At 40.2% G+C, this 20,694-nt stretch overlaps 1 protein-coding gene across 1 annotated transcript in view; it reads left to right on the top strand.

Moving 5' to 3' along the window:
• Positions 1–20,694, top strand: part of PDZD7 (PDZ domain containing 7) — a 148,536-nt gene that overhangs the window by 104,045 nt on the left and 23,797 nt on the right. Inside the window, exons 10-13 of the mRNA XM_082268408.1 lie at positions 2,451–2,492; positions 3,927–4,090; positions 11,666–11,757; positions 13,961–14,052. Of these exons, the coding sequence (XP_082124534.1) occupies positions 2,451–2,492; positions 3,927–4,090; positions 11,666–11,757; positions 13,961–14,052 (390 nt within the window). The remainder of the gene's footprint in view (positions 1–2,450; positions 2,493–3,926; positions 4,091–11,665; positions 11,758–13,960; positions 14,053–20,694) is intronic.

Here is a 20,694-nt window from a genome sequence, read left to right as displayed (position 1 = left end):
AATCGAACAAACACTTGACTGGTTTCAAGAAAAGCAAGACACTTCCTCAAGAACCTCAATAAAAATACATTCTAAGGTTTTAAATGAAGCTATCGAATGTCTTAATAAAGAAGAGAAGTTGCCTCCAAATAGTTAGGGTGTAACAAGTGTTCATTTCCTTATTTACTTGCATTCTGTAGCCAGCCAGTAGGAAACTCTGCTCTAAAGCCTCGTACACATGCACCGATTGTTGGCCGACCGATCGGCCGTCTTTTGTCCAGTGTTGTTGTGTTGGTTGAAATGTGCTCTAGACTGCACACAAATTTTGTCGGCCAACAACAACCAAGTGCAGAAGTGATGTCATGTTCTGGTTTACTTTCCGTGTGTTTTTTCTTCTCTGAGCATGCCCAGTCTTGATCATCACCTTTTTGTCGGACGAAATCTGTACTGACTGAGGAACAATCGGCCGTTCTGCTGACGGCCAACAAAAATTTTATAGCATGCACACCAGATTTTGTTCGGCCGAAAAGTCGCAGTCGGTTGTCGGAAGCATCATACTAACAAGCCGACAATCGGCCGATCGGACGTTGGCCGAAAATTTACGGCCAACAATCGGTGCGTGTGTACGGGGCTTTAGTCTAGACTTGATGTTAGAATCTTACTGCCTATTCCAAAGTAGGCCTACTCTCTTCTCTAAAGCACTCTATGAGGTGGACAAGCTGCATCTTTTTGCACACCACCACTCATGTATGTTGTGAACAGAGCACTTAAAAAACAATTTTGCGGTTGTGAGCTAAAAAAAACGCAGTTCAATAGACATGGTGTAAAAGGCCCTAAAGCAGAATCCAGCCAGAGAGAGCACAAACCATACACCATACACAAAATTAAGAACAGAAAGTTACATTTTGTGCATTATACATTTGACTGGAAAAATATCATGTGTATATAGTACATTTTTTGTGTTAGAATTCTTATAGATAATTAGAGGAATCCTAAGAAAAAAAGAAATGCCTATGTTATGCTTAATTCTTACTTTTCTGCAGCATTTCAGAAGTTTTGAACTGGCCCACATTACTGGACAATGACACTTTGCACTATGCTAAGCTTGTCACTAGTAAGAAGGATTTAGAGCACAATCCAATTTACCTTCTCTCCCATCCTGATCCTGTATTTAATTTACCTCCAAATCCCTTTAGGTGTACTTTTAGCGAGCTAATGTTCTGCTCAAAAGAGTTGTAAAAACCATTGTAGGATAAATCCAATTGGAGGACAGTAGATTATAGAGCTTGGCCAGTGGCCACCATCATCTAAAAGTAAAGTTGATAACTATAGTTAGACTAGTGGAACATTGACCTTTGTGCTCTTCCCATTAGACCAGTGTTGGTGCGAAGAGAGCTCAACTGCTGCTCCTGGCTTGCAATGAGAAGAGTCTTTATCACATGGAAGAAAATACATTCTGATGCTATAGGCATGATTACAGGGATAGCAAACAGTACAACTGAATAACTGTTCTTCTATATGCTTCCCAGTTCCCATGAGGTTGTTTTTTTTTTACAGGATAATACTATGTTCAGCTTTCCTACCATTTATTTGTCCGTTACTTTATCAGCTACACATATTACTGTACACCTCTTTTTTTTTAATTAGCAGCCAAAGGTTTAAACAAATTAAACAATGATTATTGTCTAATATATGAAGGGAATTCCTGCTCAGTCTTTTAAACAGGGCCCTGTTGCCTATTCTTTTGTCTACATTACATGCTGGGTAGTGGAGAGGTGAGTATGGTGGGGATAGATCAGGTTTTGTTGATAATGAAATAAGAGACAGTCAGTAGGCTGCTCACATAATAAAAGAGCTTCAAATGGGGATTTACATCATGGATCAATTGAAGGAGGTCATGGAACGTCGGTAAAAGATCTATTACTAGCACTCTATTACCACATTTTATTGATTTAGCTACATCCCACATAGCTAAAGCTATAGCTGTTCTTCATGGTGATACCAGTTTTATACCATTCAGGACATGTCTGCAACTGCATAACATTACATTTCTGATTACACATAACCTTTTATACAATATAAATAATGTGTATATATATAATGAAAACCTAAAGGAAAGCTTTTCTTAGAGAAACTTGCTGATTTCACCATCTGAAATGGCTAGTTGACAGGAAGCCCTTAGGATCAGCATGACAGCCATTCTTTCTGTCACTGACTTTAACCAAGCATACAGATCTTAGGGTATTTACTGTATGCTTGTTCCAGGTCAGTGGCTCAGAAAGGTTTAAAGTGAGAGGATCAGCACTACTGTGAGAATAGAATTTTCATTAGGAAATCAGCAGTGGTAGTTCCTGGGTCTCTATTGGGATTCCCTGAAGGTTGTTTTTTTCTTTTTTTTTCTCTCTTTTTTGCAGATGTACTCTCAATGCTTTTTTTAATCCATGCTGTAATGTTGTTTCTATTTTTTCTAGTTAACATTGTTCAGAAATTTATGATCAGAAGCCTAAAAAAGGGTAATATATTAACACAGTGTGTGGAGATGTCTTTGGTTCAGATACAGAACACATATAAAGATGCATAGCACTGCTAAGACAAATTGGATGAAAAGAGATTGTCCTAACTGAGTGCAGTTTCAGATTGGAGTATGGTGGACTCACCAGTAAATCAGCTTACGAGGGCCAGCCTGGAAAAAAAATTACATATTTCAGACAGTCCTTGAGGGAGGTCAGTGCCCAGGCCAACAAGGATTAAGAGCTTTTTTTCCTTCAAAAAATTCAAAGAACCAAATCAACCAGTGATAAAAACATATAAAAGTATTTTTACGTAAATCTGTGGCCAAGCTATGGACATTCAAGTATTTACAAACTCTTAACATGCACTAAATGAACTTTGTAACATGTCCTATAGCTGCAAGTACTATAGTGTAGTTCATCCTCAAAGTTCACATCAGAGATACTAGTTGAGACATATTAATCAAAGTCATTTGTATTCTTCTCTCAACAGCTCAGCTCACCCTGCTTCCCCTCCCAGAGCTCCTGAGAATGTTGATATGTCACTGCTGGAAGATAGGAAACAGGGTGAGCTGAGCTACAAATGATTTGAACAACTTTTGTGCTTTTGCTTTGAACTTTAAGGATCAATTTCTCCACTGTGCTTGCAGCTACAAAAGACATTGAGAGCTTGCTTTAAGTCTGTAAAAGAACAACAATAATACCATCATGCAGAAGAATGCAGATATCGGATACATACGGAACTGTCAGAAGCTGAAAATTTTGATGGCCAGTGTAGCTCTGCAAGAGAATATTGGATTTAGTAGCAGGAATGGTATATGTTATTATTGTTCTTTTAGATACTCTTCTGTTTTAACTTATTGCATGTTAATAATATATAAATACTGCAGCTGTCTCAGCAATTTAATTGATTTCTGCTATTGATGCATCTTTATATGTGCTTGTGCAGCATTGACTTTATTATTTTAGTTCAGTGTATTCTAAACTAAACTCTACCTTTTAGGAGTGCAATTGGTTATAAACTTGACATCTTAGAAGTGCATGTAAAGGTCCCAATATAGCTCCTGTATGATCAATTCCACCATTCTTACTTTGAAAGCAATATTTAAAAGCTCCATTCACTCTTGACTTAAGTGGACCCCAGAAAATGTCCATTCATCACTCTTGTACATGTTAAGGTTCTGGTGAATTCTGATGCTACAAAGAATAATAAAAACCTCCACCAAGACATAAAGAATGTTTGGAGGCCAGTGGGCCATTGTACATAGAGATTTAGCACACAGGCTTCATCCAACTCTTAGAGTATGAGAGCAGCTATGCCCATTGTGGTCATGGTGGTCAGGTAACTTCTAGTGATTGTGTTTGCAGTGAATTAACATTGTGCACTTTTGTACAGTATGTGTACCTGCCCAACACTGATGATCTGACATTCTGTAGGCAAAGAACGTACACGGCCATTCTTCTTTGGGGCTCAAAGGGAGCTGAAAGCAATCTATAATGGAGACCTGTCCATAGAGGATAAGCTGGCAGAAACCGAGGACATGGCTAAAAAACTGCTCAATGAGGATGAAGTAGCAGCCATCTTGCGTCACTGTAGAAGGGTATGTTTGCAATATGCTACTTTTCCTATGGGACAAGAAATATCCTTAAGAAGTCAGTCCACCTGATAATGATAATAGTACATGAATGCGGGTGGGCTGAGTAAGCTGTATTTCCCAGGTACTTCAGAACTTATATATAACTTTGAACTTCAGATTCCAGATCCACCCACGTTCTTTTGTTATCACAAAAGGAGTCTCACTCTATTTTACATGATGGAAAATGCAATTGAAAGATTGCTGAGGAATGGGAATTCATGGCATGGGGGGTTTAGACCCAGTGAAGTCTGAAGCCTCTAAGAAAAAAATGATTGCCAGTGGAGGATTCAGTCCACCAACATATATAACCACTTTTGAGGGGACTGGTTCTCTGTAAGTGATTTAGAGATGTGTAAGTGGGCCTTTATCAAAAAATGTGTTTTGGCTTAAACAACCAACCAAGCCATCTTTCATTCTTCCAGGAGAGGTTTGACAATGAAAGGAATTTTGCTTCCTATAGCCAACCAAGATAAATAGAATGTAGTGTTTTCCATGGTTGAAGGAATTTTACTGAAAGATGACTTTAAAGATGAACTCCAGGCAAACATCTAAATACACGGACTGAAATCAAGTCAAATTCAGGTACTTACACTAGTTGCATTTATAAAAAATAGTTGATACATTTATAAATGAGCTGCATTTATGTGTCTTTTCTATGTGCCTGGAGTTCAGCTTTACTGAGGACATAATGGCATGTGGTGGAGGGTTTTGGGTAGGTTACTTTTTAGGAATAAGGTAAAAATAAATATGCATGTACCCTATACAGTAAGGGTAAATGTATAATGTAAATTAGAATAACAGAAACGTATATGCTGTTTTAGGACAGGGGTGTCCATCCTGCAGCCCACGGGCTGCATGTGGCCCAAGATGGCTATGAATGCGGCCCAATACAAAATTGTAAATTTACTAAAATATTTTGATTTATATATTTATTTTTTTACTTAAAAATACGTTTACATTTAGCGAACAGATGCAGTCGAAGAAAAAATTGATAGTGTCTCTTTACTGAAATAAGTTTTATGTTCCTAAAGAAAAATATCCCACTCTACAATCAAGACTTATTCATGTCATCAGTTTTCAGCAGCAGCTATATTTGTGAGAAACTATGTTCAAGCATGAAGCACGCAAAGGGCAAAATTAGAACCAAAATATCTGATGAGCACCCTGAGAATTCATTAAGAATTGCTACTACATCCCTCGATCCAGATATTGATGAATTCGTTTATCCAAAACAATGTCAAATATCACACTATTTTTATGTTGCCTTCTTTTACTTTTAAAATAAAAGTTATTACAAAAAATACAGTTTTATTTCTTTATTTTATCTGTGGACCAGGACAATTCCTCTTTTTTCAATGTGGCCCAAGAAGGTCAAAATGTTGGACACCCCTGTTTTAGGATTTATTATAAATCTCTGTTAATGTGGAATTAATTTTGCAGTTGTAAATATGTCATTTTTACTTGTCTGAATGTATTTGTAAAGCAATACATGCAGGAAATGGCAGATTCCAATTTGCTATGATGCAATTACAAGGGAAACTTTGGTTCATTTATATTACAGTATATGTAGATCTGCATGACAATTTATATTTTGTTTCCTATGGCCTATTTGATTTTTGCCAGTAGGTGGTGCCAAAATACCACCAAAGCTATTTGACTATATGCATGGTCATTTTCTTTTTAACCATTTGACCTCTGGAATATTTCCCCCTCTTCATGACCAGGTTATTTTTTGTGTTACAGCACTGCGTTACTTTAACTGACAATTGTGCGGTCATGCAACGCTGTACCCAAATAAAATTTATATATTTTTTTTCCTACAAATAGAGCTTCTTTTTGTTGGTATTTGATCACCACTGCATTTTTTTATTTTTTGCGCTATAAACAAAAAAAGACCAACAATTTTGAAAAAAACTGGCTTCAGAAACACCAGAAGTGCCAGTATAACACTATGGCTGCTCCAGAGGTTAAGCTGTGTGCTATGGTACTGAATGGACTTCACAAATGTAAAAGATGCTTGTGCGTGCCCAGTATTAATTTATCATGGCCATTTGGACAGCAGCATATAATCTCGGCATGACTTTTCTTATGGCCCATAAATGACATTTACTCAGTGCCAAGTTTTTAAGATACATAACTACATTACATGCATACCACAATTATGTGACTACTGAAATAACTTTAAATAGTTTGTTTGACAAAACAAAATGATGTTTGTAGCCTACTGCCAAAAATGTTTTATGATAATGTAGAGCCATTATACTGTCTGATACTTTAAAAGAGAATTTTGGGGTTAAAAAAAAATAACATTTATACTAACTTAGAAGATCGGATTGATGCTGCATCCATCTAAGACTGGGAACTGACCGATCAAAGACCACTGATTTCTCAGTTTTCAGTCACCCCCTCTGTGCTTTGCACCTCCGGTGATCACTGGAGCTCTGGGCTGTGGAGGGGGCAGGAGGGGTTGGCCGCTGCTCTCAGTGGCTGAGCAAGCTGCTGATCCAGGCATCTGGGTGGATCATGACATTCAAGTCAGAATTATTCCAGTGCCTGGACCAGCTGAGCGATGTCAGCCAATAGCAAGCTTTAGCCCGCTGTCATCTGAAAACAGGTCACAGGAGTGCAGAACGAACTGCACTCCTGTGATGCCCAGTAGTGATGTCGCGAACCTAAAATTCGCCGTTCGCGAACGGCGAACGCGAACATCGGCAAATGTTCGCGAACCGGGCGAACCGCCATAGACTTCAATAGGCAGGCGAATTTTAAAACACACAGGGACTCTTTCTGGCCACAATAGTGATGGAAAAGTTGTTTCAAGGGGACTAACACCTGGACTGTGGCATGCCGGAGAGGGATCACGCAAAAAAAAGTTCTTAAAAATTAAAATTTTTTGATAGAGAGCCAATTATTGGAAAAATTAAAAAAAAATAAAAATAAAAAATTTCTTTGGATTTAGCATCTGGGGGGTCTAAAAAGTGTACCTGTGAAGTTTCAGCTCTGTAGCATGTCCAGAACCCCTAAAAAAAACAGCATTTTTCTTATATTTTCAGGAATATGGCTTCTCTGCGGCTGGCTTTTTCTCTTGCAGGCATTTATCGGGCATTTTTTTAGGCAGGCATGTCATTTTTTGTATTTAGTGTCTGGGGGGTCTAAAAAGTGTACCTGTCAATTTTCAGCTCTGTAGCATGTCCAGAACCCCTAAAAAACAGCATTTTTCTTATATTTTCAGGAATATGGCTTCTCTGCGGCTGGCTTTTTCTCTTGCAGGCATTTAGCGGGCATTTTTTTAGGCAGGCATGTCATTTTTTGTATTTAGTGTCTGGGGGGTCTAAAAAGTGTACCTGTCAAGTTTCAGCTCTGTAGCATGTCCAGAACCCCTAAAAAACAGCATTTTTCTTATATTTTCAGTAATACGGCTTCTCTGCGGCTGTCTTTTTCTCTTGCAGGCATTTATCGGGCATTTTTTTAGGCAGGCATGTCATTTTTTGTATTTAGTGTCTGGGGGGTCTAAAAAGTGTACCTGTCAATTTTCAGCTCTGTAGCATGTCCAGAACCCCTAAAAAACAGCATTTTTCTTATATTTTCAGGAATATGGCTTCTCTGCGGCTGGCTTTTTCTCTTGCAGGCATTTAGCGGGCATTTTTTTAGGCAGGCATGTCATTTTTTGTATTTAGTGTCTGGGGGGTCTAAAAAGTGTACCTGTCAAGTTTCAGCTCTGTAGCATGTCCAGAACCCCTAAAAAACAGCATTTTTCTTATATTTTCAGTAATACGGCTTCTCTGCGGCTGTCTTTTTCTCTTGCAGGCATTTATCGGGCATTTTTTTAGGCAGGCATGTCATTTTTTGAATTTAGTGTCTGGGGGGTCTAAAAAGTGTACCTGTCAATTTTCAGCTCTGTAGCATGTCCAGAACCCCTAAAAAACAGCATTTTTCTTATATTTTCAGGAATATGGCTTCTCTGCGGCTGGCTTTTTCTCTTGCAGGCATTTAGCGGGCATTTTTTTAGGCAGGCATGTCATTTTTTGTATTTAGTGTCTGGGGGGTCTAAAAAGTGTACCTGTCAAGTTTCAGCTCTGTAGCATGTCCAGAACCCCTAAAAAACAGCATTTTTCTTATATTTTCAGTAATACGGCTTCTCTGCGGCTGTCTTTTTCTCTTGCAGGCATTTATCGGGCATTTTTTTAGGCAGGCATGTCATTTTTTGTATTTAGTGTCTGGGGGGTCTAAAAAGTGTACCTGTCAATTTTCAGCTCTGTAGCATGTCCAGAACCCCTAAAAAACAGCATTTTTCTTATATTTTCAGGAATATGGCTTCTCTGCGGCTGGCTTTTTCTCTTGCAGGCATTTAGCGGGCATTTTTTTAGGCAGGCATGTCATTTTTTGTATTTAGTGTCTGGGGGGTCTAAAAAGTGTAACTGTCAATTTTCAGCTCTGTAGCATGTCCAGAACCCCTAAAAAACAGCATTTTTCTTATATTTTCAGGAATATGGCTTCTCTGCGGCTGGCTTTTTCTCTTGCAGGCATTTAGCGGGCATTTTTTTAGGCAGGCATGTCATTTTTTGTATTTAGTGTCTGGGGGGTCTCAAAAGTGTACCTGTCAAGTTTCAGCTCTGTAGCATGTCCAGAACCCCTAAAAAACAGCATTTTTCTTATATTTTCAGTAATACGGCTTCTCTGCGGCTGTCTTTTTCTCTTGCAGGCATTTATCGGGCATTTTTTTAGGCAGGCATGTCATTTTTTGTATTTAGTGTCTGGGGGGTCTAAAAAGTGTACCTGTCAAGTTTCAGCTCTGTAGCATGTCCAGAACCCCTAAAAAACAGCATTTTTCTTATATTTTCAGGAATACGGCTTCTCTGCGGCTGTCTTTTTCTCTTGCAGGCATTTATCGGGCATTTTTTTAGGCAGGCATGTCATTTTTTGTATTTAGTGTCTGGGGGGTCTAAAAAGTGTACCTGTCAAGTTTCAGCTCTGTAGCATGTCCAGAACCCCTAAAAAACAGCATTTTTCTTATATTTTCAGGAATACGGCTTCTCTGCGGCTGTCTTTTTCTCTTGCAGGCATTTATCGGGCATTTTTTTAGGCAGGCATGTCATTTTTTGTATTTAGTGTCTGGGGGGTCTAAAAAGTGTACCTGTCAAGTTTCAGCTCTGTAGCATGTCCAGAACCCCTAAAAAAACAGCATTTTTCTTATATTTTCAGGAATACGGCTTCTCTGCGGCTGTCTTTTTCTCTTGCAGGCATTTATCGGGCATTTTTTAGGCAGGCATGTCATTTTTTGTATTTAGTGTCTGGGGGGTCTAAAAAGTGTACCTGTCAAGTTTCAGCTCTGTAGCATGTCCAGAACCCCTAAAAAACAGCATTTTTCTTATATTTTCAGGAATACGGCTTCTCTGCGGCTGTCTTTTTCTCTTGCAGGCATTTATCGGGCATTTTTTTAGGCAGGCATGTCATTTTTTGTATTTAGTGTCTGGGGGGTCTAAAAAGTGTACCTGTCAAGTTTCAGCTCTGTAGCATGTCCAGAACCCCTAAAAAAAAGCATTTTTCTTATATTTTCAGGAATACGGCTTCTCTGCGGCTGGCTTTTTCTCTTGCAGGCATATATATCAGTGGTGGGTGGGCAGTGGCACAGTACACTCTCTGTGGACCTGGCAGCAGTCACTGGCACCCAGGCAACTGCAATTTAAAAAATATATATATTTTTTTTTTACTTTGCAAGCTGCTGTGCCACTTTATATATCAGTGGTGGGTGGGCAGTGGCACAGTACACTCTCTGTGGACCTGACAGCAGTCACTGGCACCCAGGCAACTGCAATTTAAAAAATATATATATATTTTTTTACTTTGCAAGCTGCTGTGCCACTTTATATATCAGTGGTGGGTGGGCAGTGGCACAGTACACTCTCTGTGGACCTGACAGCAGTCACTGGCACCCAGGCAACTGCAATTTAAAAAAATATATATTTTATTTTACTTTGCAAGCTGCTGTGCCACCTTATATATCAGTGGTGGGTGGGCAGTGGCACAGTACACTCTCTGTGGACCTGACAGCAGTCACTGGCACCCAGGCAACTGCAATTTAAAAAAATATATTTTATTTTACTTTGCAAGCTGCTGTGCCACCTTATATATCAGTGGTGGGTGGGCAGTGGCACAGTACACTCTCTGTGGACCTGACAGCAGTCACTGGCACCCAGGCAACTGCAATTTAAAAAAAAATATATATTTTTTTTACTTTGCAAGCTGCTGTGCCACCTTATATATCAGTGGTGGGTGGGCACACAGTGGCACTGCAGTGGGCACAGTACACTCTGTGGACCTGACAGTCACTGGCAGCCCAGGCAACTGCAATAATAAAAAATATTTTTTTTTTCAATTTATTGCAACAAGATGCTGTGCCAACGTATATATATCAGTGGTGGGCAGTGCACTGCAGTGGGTACAGTGCACTCTGTGGACCTGACACAGCACTCACTGCAATTATGACAGAGGAAAAAAAAATATTTTTTAAAATGCCAGGTACTGTGCCTGTGCCACCCGAAATGAGTGTGGTGTGCACACAGTACAGTCTGTGGTAGGTCTGTGGCCTCTCACACACAGCGGGCAGGCAACTGCAGTGTACAATAGATATATATATATATATATATATATATATATATATATATAAAAAGAAAAAAATCTATTACCTTACCAGCCCTTAAAAGGGCTTTTGGGGACACTATATATATATATATATATATGTATATATATAAATAAAAAAATCCTCAATTACCAGCCCTTAAAAGGGCTTTTGGGGACACTAGATAGATATAGATATATATATATATATATATATATATGAAGAAACAACTCAATTACCATCCCTTAAAAGGGCTTTTGGGGACGCTAGGTATATATATATATATATATATATATATATATATATATATATATAAAAAAAACACAAATACCAGCCCTTAGAAGGGCTTTTTGGGGTGCTGATATTACAGCAGTAGTGGACCAAGAACACTGCAAGACCAGGAACACTGACTAACTGTCCCTAGCTTAACAGCAGCAGCAGCAGCAGCAGCTCTCCCTACTCTCACTACACACACTGCTTCAGAATGATCTAAGATGGATGCTGCCTTTGCTTATTTATAGGAGGTGGGAGGGTGTGGGAGGGAGGTACGCTGATTGGCTGGAAATGTGTCTGCTGACTGTAAAGTTCAGGGTCAAAGTTTGCCTCAATGATGTCTTATGGGGGGCGGACCGAACATCGCATATGTTCGCCGGCAGCGGCGAACGCGAACATGCTAAGTTCGCCGGGAACTGTTCGCCGGCGAACAGTTCTATACATCTCTAATGCCCAGGAGAAGTACAGCCAAAATAGCTTTGACTATACTTCTTTAAGTATAAAAAACAAGTCACATAACAGTCACAGACAAGGACAGATTCTGTCATAATACAGTACATCTTCCATTTATTATTTGGTCCTTCTCTATAGACAAGTGTCTGCCATTTATAATTAGTAAGAGTAAACTACATTTTTTTCTTGTACAGTATATCCAAGAAGGAGGAATTGAAGATTTGGTAAGACCATTGCTCGCCATTCTGGACCGCCCTGAGAAGCTTCTCCTTTTACGAGATATTAGGTAAGATCCTGCTTTGCAGTTATCCTTTTAATAAAGGCACTTAGGTACAAAATTGAAAGATAATGGGCCCCATTCATGAAGAGGTGTCTACAGCTTTAAGATCAGCAGTGAAATACCTCATAGCGTTTTGAAAAACATTTTTTTTAAATTGACTTATAAATGCTACTTAAATACTGCATGTGCTATTTCAAAATGATGCAGTATTTTAGCAGTGAAAACATTAAAGGCGGTAGCCGCTTGCGTTCTTGATAACCAGTGTAAAGCATGTGTAGAGCCAGCACCCGCCACGTCCTTAACAACTGTGACTTATCTGTTGTCAGCAGGGCATGGTGGGTCGATGATGTCACAAAGGGACGTGGTCATCTGGTAAAGTCACTGGTTATAATCCACTTCTTAGTTTAGGTAGGCAGCAGAGCTGTCCTTCAGCGGGAGCCAAACATTATTATTTTTTTTTCGTGCGGGACGGCAACTGGCGTTCATTCTGATTGACACTGGATATACTTCAGGGGACATTTATTTATTTTTAGGGGGGCGGGGCTCTTTTTAATAAAGGATTGCCAAAAATTGTCTTTTTGTTTTTGTTGGAGATACAACAACTTTCAGCTTAGCCTATTGACTGCAGTTAACAAACAGGACACTAGATGTCGCTAATGCTCAGTGATATGCTATGCATTTTCTATGATGTGTTGTATTTCCTGTACATTGTACTGTACTTGTTGGTTTTATTTTTCCTGTCTGTGGTTTTCTTACCATGTGAGGTGACATCTTTGCTATTTAGTGGTTATGTTCCAATAAAGAAGCCAGTTCCTGTTACTCCACAATGTCTGATCTGGATCGACTCCACTGCACCCAGTAATCGCACTCTGCAACAGTTTTTACTTACTTTGCCCATTTTTTTGGTGAATGAGTAGAGGTTCTATGTACCCAATATTTATTCACTTGGGGAGGAGCTGGGACTCAAGGGCCCCCTTGTTAAAAGGGGCTTCCAGATTCGGATAAGTCACCCCCCCCCCCCCCCACACCACTACAACCACCAGGCCAGGGTTGTGGGGAAGAGGGCCTTGTCCTCATCAACATGGGGACAAGGTGCTTGGGGGGTAGTCACTCGCTCATCTCCCCCTTTCCTAGCCTGTTGGGCTGCATGCTCGGATAAAGTTCTAATATGAATTTTAGGGGGAACCCAATGCTTTTTTTTTTTTTAATTTTGGCATGTGGTCCCCCTCAAACTTTTTTACCAGACTCAAAGGGCCTGGTATGGATTGGGGGTCCCCGCACACTGTTTTGTATTCTGTTGTCAGCGGGGAATTCCACTGACAACAGTTGAGTCATAGTTGTTAAAGGCGCAGCGGGTGCTGGCTCCTTAACAGCCAGCTATTCCCTGGTTATCAAAGACACCTTTGGCTACCAGCTTTTAAATACAACAAGTTTTCACTGCTAAAACACAGCATCACTTCAAGAAATAGCACATGTGGAATTTTAGCAGAGTTTTCTTTTAGTGAATTTCAAAAAGAATGTTTTGAAAAATGATACAGTACACATCACTGACTGTGTTTTTTTTTCTTAATTCATTTTATAGCCAGGGCATAGTAAACTGTGTTGCCTCCTTTTATAAATGAACGGGAAGATCTGTACAGAGCTATTCCTGTTCATTTCTCTGCAGCCTCAGCTGCATAGAATGAATGGACTGATGAATCTGTCCTCAGTCCCTTTCCCTGCCTCAAAAGTGAGACATCAGGGGTCTGTTTAAACCCCTGATATTTCACCAAAGCCCCCACCACGGGCCCTAAAATGATGTAAAAAGTAGTAAAAAATAAAATTGTAAACAAATAAAATAAAATGGTAAAAAAAAAAAAAGACAAAAATAAAAAGCTCCTGACACCAGTGGTGGAACTACCATGGTTGCAAAAGTCACACTTGTGATGGGAGTAAAGAGCCCTAGGATCAGTGGGAAGGGCCCCGGTCAGGGGCTAGGGGGGCCCTTCAAATTTCCTTACACCGGGGGCCCTGAAGGTTCTACTTACACCTTTGGTCACAGTAGCCTTTGGTCACAGAAGAGATGGTCACAGTAGCCTTTGGTCACAGAAGAGATGACATATATTTACATATTGTGCGCTCCCATTAAGAGCTGTAAAGAAGTATATTATTGAACTGTACCCAATATCTGTGTGTTACTTATAGTATGTGTATTGTATTTATTTTGCAGAGGGTTGATTGCACTCACAGATCTCGGGAGGTTTGATAGTATGGTTATTTCCCTGGAGATGGAAGCATACGATGCCCTCAAGAACAGATCAGGTGGGACACTAAAATTGTCAGTGGACGCAAAGCAGACATGTTAATTTTGGATGGCTTCCTATATCCCTCGATGCTCAAGCAATCTGGTGGAGAGAACTACACATGGAATTCCTATCCATTTGTTGAAACCGTTATGAGCAGGTGTTACTCTTTTGGTGCAGTTACAGTTATATTTAAGCTTATCCCTCCTTATTGGCTAAGCAGTTACAGTTATATTAAAGCTTATCCCTCCTTATTGGCTCACAGTTATATTAAAGCTTATCCCTCCTTATTGGCTCAGAGACAGTAGTGGGAGCCATTGGCTCCTGCTGGTCTCAATCACAGTGAGGAAATGGCTCCCACTGGTCTCAATCACAGTGAGGAGAGATTGTGGGGGCGGGGCGGACCAATGGACACACAGAGCCTGCTCAGGAGCAACAACGCAAGAGTGCCCCCATAGTAAGCAGCTTGCTATGGGAGCACTCAGCAGGGGTGAGGAGTCAGGAGCAGAGGATTGGGGCTGCTCTGTGCACATAGCAGGTAAGTATAACATATTTGTTATTTTTTAAAAACAAAAAGCTTGCCTTTAGAATCTTATTTTTTAAAAACAAAAAGCTTGTCTTTAGAATCTTTTTAATCCTATAAAGAGTTTTTGCTCCACTGTAGTATGGAGAGTGCATAGTGCATGCAGGGGCCCACCACACAAGATTCTGAGAAGCAGCCCTGTGACCTCATCAGCACCCTCTTGTTGTATTATGCATTGCAGCACACTGGATTAGGTAGCTCATGCAGCACACTGGATTAGGTAGCCCATTCCAAGTGAATGGCTAGTTATACACTTCAACGCAATAACATTTTGGGTATGCTGCACTTTTTGTAGTGCAATGCATCGCAACACATTTTGTGTGCTGTGTTTCAGTGCAGGAGAGTTCTGGAGGTGCGTTGGGGGTACAATTCAAAAAGCAATAACAGCACAACACACCATTGCATGCATGCCCATAAGAGGCCCATAAGAGGCCCTTAGCTTGCAAGAAAACTTTTTTAAATAGCTCTGTACCTGCAATGGAATACTCAGCATTGGAAATGTATTCAACAGCAGGAGAGGCAAGTAACACCCAGTAGAAGTTTCTTCTGCCGCTTCTGGGAGAGTTGATCTCCTGTGTCCCTGACATTGTGCACTGATTCCTCCCTGTGTCCTCCACAACTGTACAGTAGTCTATAAAGAATAGAAGTCAGCCAAAGGGACCACTGAGTGCTGTGGATAACCAAGAGATTGGCATGGATTTTTACTGGGGTGTTAGGTGGGCATACATTAGCTTTTTTCTCTTTTCAGTTGATTTTTTTGCTAAATAATCCTTTTACTAATTTTAACATTATTATTTTAATTACAACACATTAACATGGTCTTATATGCAGTGCCTCAAACACTGGCAGTTTGATTTTAAATATGAAGAAAGTGGAAAAAACACGTCTGACATATTGACATTTTAAAAACATAAAGTAAAGCGTTTGTTACCCTAAAAAAAAAAAAAAAAATTGATCCTGTTCCCTGTTCCTTTAAAGCATGTTATGCAGCACAGTACTTGTGCCGTGTAATTTTGGCCCCTTCTATCACCTGAAATACCTGGCTGCTCCTGCCTGGTTCAGCCTTCCCCCCTGTACACTGACCAGAGTTTATCATGGCTACTGAGCCCTGACACCGTGGTCAGTTTATGTGCCTCCGTCGTCTGCAGCTCTCCTCTGTCCTCCTCTCCCCTCTCCCTCCCTGGCTGTCAGCTAGTGATAGTGCCTGCCCCCTCCCCTACTGATGCTGAAATTACATTTACATTTTCATACAATCCTCTCTGTTTCCTAATGTTAGGTGCCCCGGTGTCTGTGCTTTATAAAAAGAATGCCTTCTAAAAAAAAGTGCCTTCTATACCTTATTTCAGAGCACTGCTCGTCGCTCACATGATTGGCCACCTCTGCCTTCCCGACTGACATCAGCAGGGGATTCCTGCCTCCTCCCGCTGTAGCTGTCAAACCGAGAGAGGGGAGAGCGCCGAGTGGCACTCTTAAATAAGGTATAGAAGGCATTTTTTTAAAAAAAGCACACACACTGGGGCACCTTACATTATTAAACACAAAGAATGGAAGGAGGCAACAAAGTGGCTTAACAACCACTTTAAATTCACAGCTGTCATTTACCAGTTCATCTGCACATCGGGGTGCAAAATGAATTTTTGCATTGCAAAGACATTATTCATCACTATACAGTATAAAGAATATGAAACGATTATGAGTTTGTGTTTTATCTTTATAAACCAATGTTTTAGGTATGTTTTTGTACAATATATACACACACCATACAGACTTAAGAGTCATGTGTCTTTGGATACAAGTGCAAATTTATATAAACCATTCACTTAAAAATGTAACTGTGGTGAGAATAGTAGTTTTAGTTGTTCTCTTTAAAGTATTTCTCTCTAAAGTAAGAAGCTTATGTTAAAGTTTAGGTATTGCTTTTTGGCCTAATGAGCAACAATGCTTAAGATTCACAATTAACTATCTACACATTTCTATCCACCCTTACATCTATCAATCTTTTGCATAAAAACAAGGTTTTTGGTTTGCGTTTATTTTAATGCTGACCAACTCAAACTGATCAGTCCCTGGTCAGTCTTTACCATTAGGTATTTGCCATTTTGCAAAGACTGACCAGGGACTGATCAGTTTGAGTTGGTCAGCAAATACCTAATGGTAAACAGCATGCTCAAGCTTATACAGTGCAAATATGGGTGGGGCAAGTTGACATGGATGAGACCTACAGAACCAGGACTACACTAACTATGCTATAGAACTAAAACAATATATATGATCAAATACTAATAGCTCATGTAAGCTACATGGTTTTGTTTAAATTCTATGCTCAACAATCACACCTTGGAAAATTGCAGTGCACACACTGATTCACTTTAGGTTATAAGCAAAGGTTGGGATTTGAACTTCTGGCAGTATAGGGATGCTTGTTTGAAGACAAGCTACCTAAAGTCTACGCTGGCTTTTTAGATTTGCATGTTATGGCAACATAGGTCTCTTGCTGTGTCAAATGTAGAGCGTGTCTATATTAAACCATATAAGTGAATATAGTGGTAAAATATGTCCATAGGACTGGCCTAGAGGTTAAGCACTCAGAGATGATGGGCCAATACCTCTTTAGAGGCTTGCATGCTAATCATGGTTCATATCTTGACACCTGCTCCATTGTGAAGCTTATGGGTCAATACCTCTATCAAGGCTCGGATGCTGATCCTGGTTCGAATCTTGACAGCTGCTCCATTGTGAAATTCATCTGCTACAATAAATGCAAAATAGAGATAAATATATTGCAAGACGTCGTGGGTGCATTATAAGAATGTTTTAATAACAGCTGCTCTTACTCAGAGCAGCTTCATTATATATAGATGAAGACTTATAACTTCAACACATACGTTTTGTGAACCATAACTTCAACACATACGTTTTGTGAACCATACATTTTCAATGTTACTACAATGACAGTAGCATAACTGTCACAAGTGAGACAATAATGTAGAAATTTGAGTTTGTGTTACGGTATTCACACCATAAAAAACTGTTCAGCACAGTCAACCAAATAAGGCTGGGATGTGAACTTCTGGCAGGATATAAATTCTTCATTGAAGACAAGCTAACTAACCTCTAAGCTGGCTCTTCAGATGTTACATAATATTGCAACATATTAAACCATATAAGTCAACATAGAGAAAAAAAGCTTGTCTGCAGGATTGGCGTAGAGGTTAGCTACTCAGCTTATGGGCCATTGCCTCTATCAAGGCTTGGATGCTGATCCTGGTTCGACTCTTGACAGCTGCTCCATTGTGAAATTCATCTCCTACAATAAATGCAACAATAGAAATACATATATTGCAAGACATCGAAGGATGCATTATAAGAATGTTTTAATAACAGCTGCTCTTACTCAGAGCAGCTTCATTATATATAGATGAAGACTTATAGCTTCAACACATAAGTTTTATGAACCCTCGAATCTAAGGATTGAAAGCTGGGACCCAGTGTGATAAAGTGACTTGTCCAAGGTCACACGGAGCCAACATCAGGATAAGATCCTATGTCTTCAGGAAGTCTCCCATGGCTACGCTGGCCGTCAGAGTACTTAACCTGCGTGGAGTGGCTCCTTCACTGGTGAAGGCCAACATGTGGATTTGAACCCATGCTGGTCAGGAAGTGCTCCCAAGGCTGTGCAAGCCACTTAACCTGTGAGCTATGGCTGCTTCACCAGTGATGGCCAAATTTTGTTTGGCTTATGAATGGTTGACTTTCATACTATGTTATGGCAACATAGGTCTCTTGCTGTGTGAAATGTAGAGCATGTCCATATTAAACCATATAAGTCAACATAGAGAAAAAAGCTTGTCTGCAGGATTGGCGTAGAGGTTAGCTACTCAGCTTATGGGCCAATGCCTCTATTGAGGCTTGGATGCTGATCCTGGTTCGAATCTTGACAGCTGCTCCATTGTGAAATTCATCTCCTACAATAAATGCAACAATAGAAATACATATATTGCAAGACATCGAAGGATGCATTATAAGAATGTTTTAATAACAGCTGCTCTTACTCAGAGCAGCTTCATTATATATAGATGAAGACTTATAGCTTCAACACATACGTTTTATGAACCCTCGAATCTAAGGATTGAAAGCTGGGACCCAGTGTGATAAAGTGACTTGTCCAAGGTCACACGGAGCCAACATCAGGATAAGATCCTATGTCTTCAGGAAGTCTCCCATGGCTACGCTGGCCGTCAGAGTACTTAACCTGCGTGGAGTGGCTCCTTCACTGGTGAAGGCCAACATGTGGATTTGAACCCATGCTGGTCAGGAAGTGCTCCCAAGGCTGTGCAAGCCACTTAACCTGTGAGCTATGGCTGCTTCACCAGTGATGGCCAAATTTTGTTTGGCTTATGAATGGTTGACTTTCATACTATGTTATGGCAACATAGGTCTCTTGCTGTGTGAAATGTAGAGCATGTCCATATTAAACCATATAAGTCAACATAGAGAAAAAAGCTTGTCTGCAGGATTGGCGTAGAGGTTAGCTACTCAGCTTATGGGCCAATGCCTCTATTGAGGCTTGGATGCTGATCCTGGTTCGAATCTTGACAGCTGCTCCATTGTGAAATTCATCTCCTACAATAAATGCAACAATAGAAATACATATATTGCAAGACATCGAAGGATGCATTATAAGAATGTTTTAATAACAGCTGCTCTTACTCAGAGCAGCTTCATTATATATAGATGAAGACTTATAGCTTCAACACATACGTTTTATGAACCCTCGAATCTAAGGATTGAAAACTGGGACCCAGTGTGATAAAGTGACTTGTCCAAGGTCACACGGAGCCAACATCAGGATAAGATCCTATGTCTTCAGGAAGTCTCCCATGGCTACGCTGGCCGTCAGAGTACTTAACCTGCGTGGAGTGGCTCCTTCACTGGTGAAGGCCAACATGTGGATTTGAACCCATGCCGGTCAGGAAGTCTCCCAAGGCTGTGCAAGCCACTTAACCTGTGAGCTATGGCTGCTTCACCAGTGATGGCCAAATTTTGTTTGGCTTATGAATGGTTGACTTTCACACTATGTTATGGCAACATAGGTCTCTTGCTGTGTGAAATGTAGAGCATGTCCATATTAAACCATATAAGTCAACATAGAGAAAAAAGCTTATCTGCAGGATTGGCGTAGAGGTTAGCTACTCAGCTTATGGGCCAATGCCTCTATTGAGGCTAGGATGCTGATCCTGGTTCGAATCTTGACAGCTGCTCCATTGTGAAATTCATCTCCTACAATAAATGCAACAATAGAAATACATATATTGCAAGACATCGAAGGATGCATTATAAGAATGTTTTAATAACAGCTGCTCTTACTCAGAGCAGCTTCATTATATATAGATGAAGACTTATAGCTTCAACACATAAGTTTTATGAACCCTCGAATCTAAGGATTGAAAGCTGGGACCCAGTGTGATAAAGTGACTTGTCCAAGGTCACACGGAGCCAACATCAGGATAAGATCCTATGTCTTCAGGAAGTCTCCCATGGCTACGCTGGCCGTCAGAGTACTTAACCTGCGTGGAGTGGCTCCTTCACTGGTGAAGGCCAACATGTGGATTTGAACCCATGCCGGTCAGGAAGTCTCCCAAGGCTGTGCAAGCCACTTAACCTGTGAGCTATGGCTGCTTCAGCAGTGATGGCCAAATTTTGTTTGGCTTATGAATGGTTGACTTTCATACTATGTTATGGCAACATAGGTCTCTTGCTGTGTGAAATGTAGAGCATGTCCATATTAAACCATATAAGTCAACATAGAGAAAAAAAGCTTGTCTGCAGGATTGGTGTAGAGGTTAGCTACTCAGCTTATGGGCCAATGCCTCTATTGAAGCTTGGATGCTGATCCTGGTTCGAACCTTGACAGCTGCTCCATTGTGAAATTCATCTCCTACAATAGAAATAAATATATTGCAAGACATCGAAGGATGCATTATAAGAATGTTTTAATAACAGCTGCTCTTACTCAGAGCAGCTTCATTATATATAGATGAAGACTTATAGCTTCAACACATAAGTTTTATGAACCCT

The sequence above is a fragment of the Pelophylax lessonae genome (assembly GCF_965119305.1).
Source record: "Pelophylax lessonae genome assembly, chromosome: 9".
Classification (NCBI taxonomy): domain Eukaryota; kingdom Metazoa; phylum Chordata; class Amphibia; order Anura; family Ranidae; genus Pelophylax; species Pelophylax lessonae.
The sequence above is the reverse complement of the archived record's forward strand: the minus strand, read 5'-3'. Positions and strand labels throughout refer to the sequence as shown.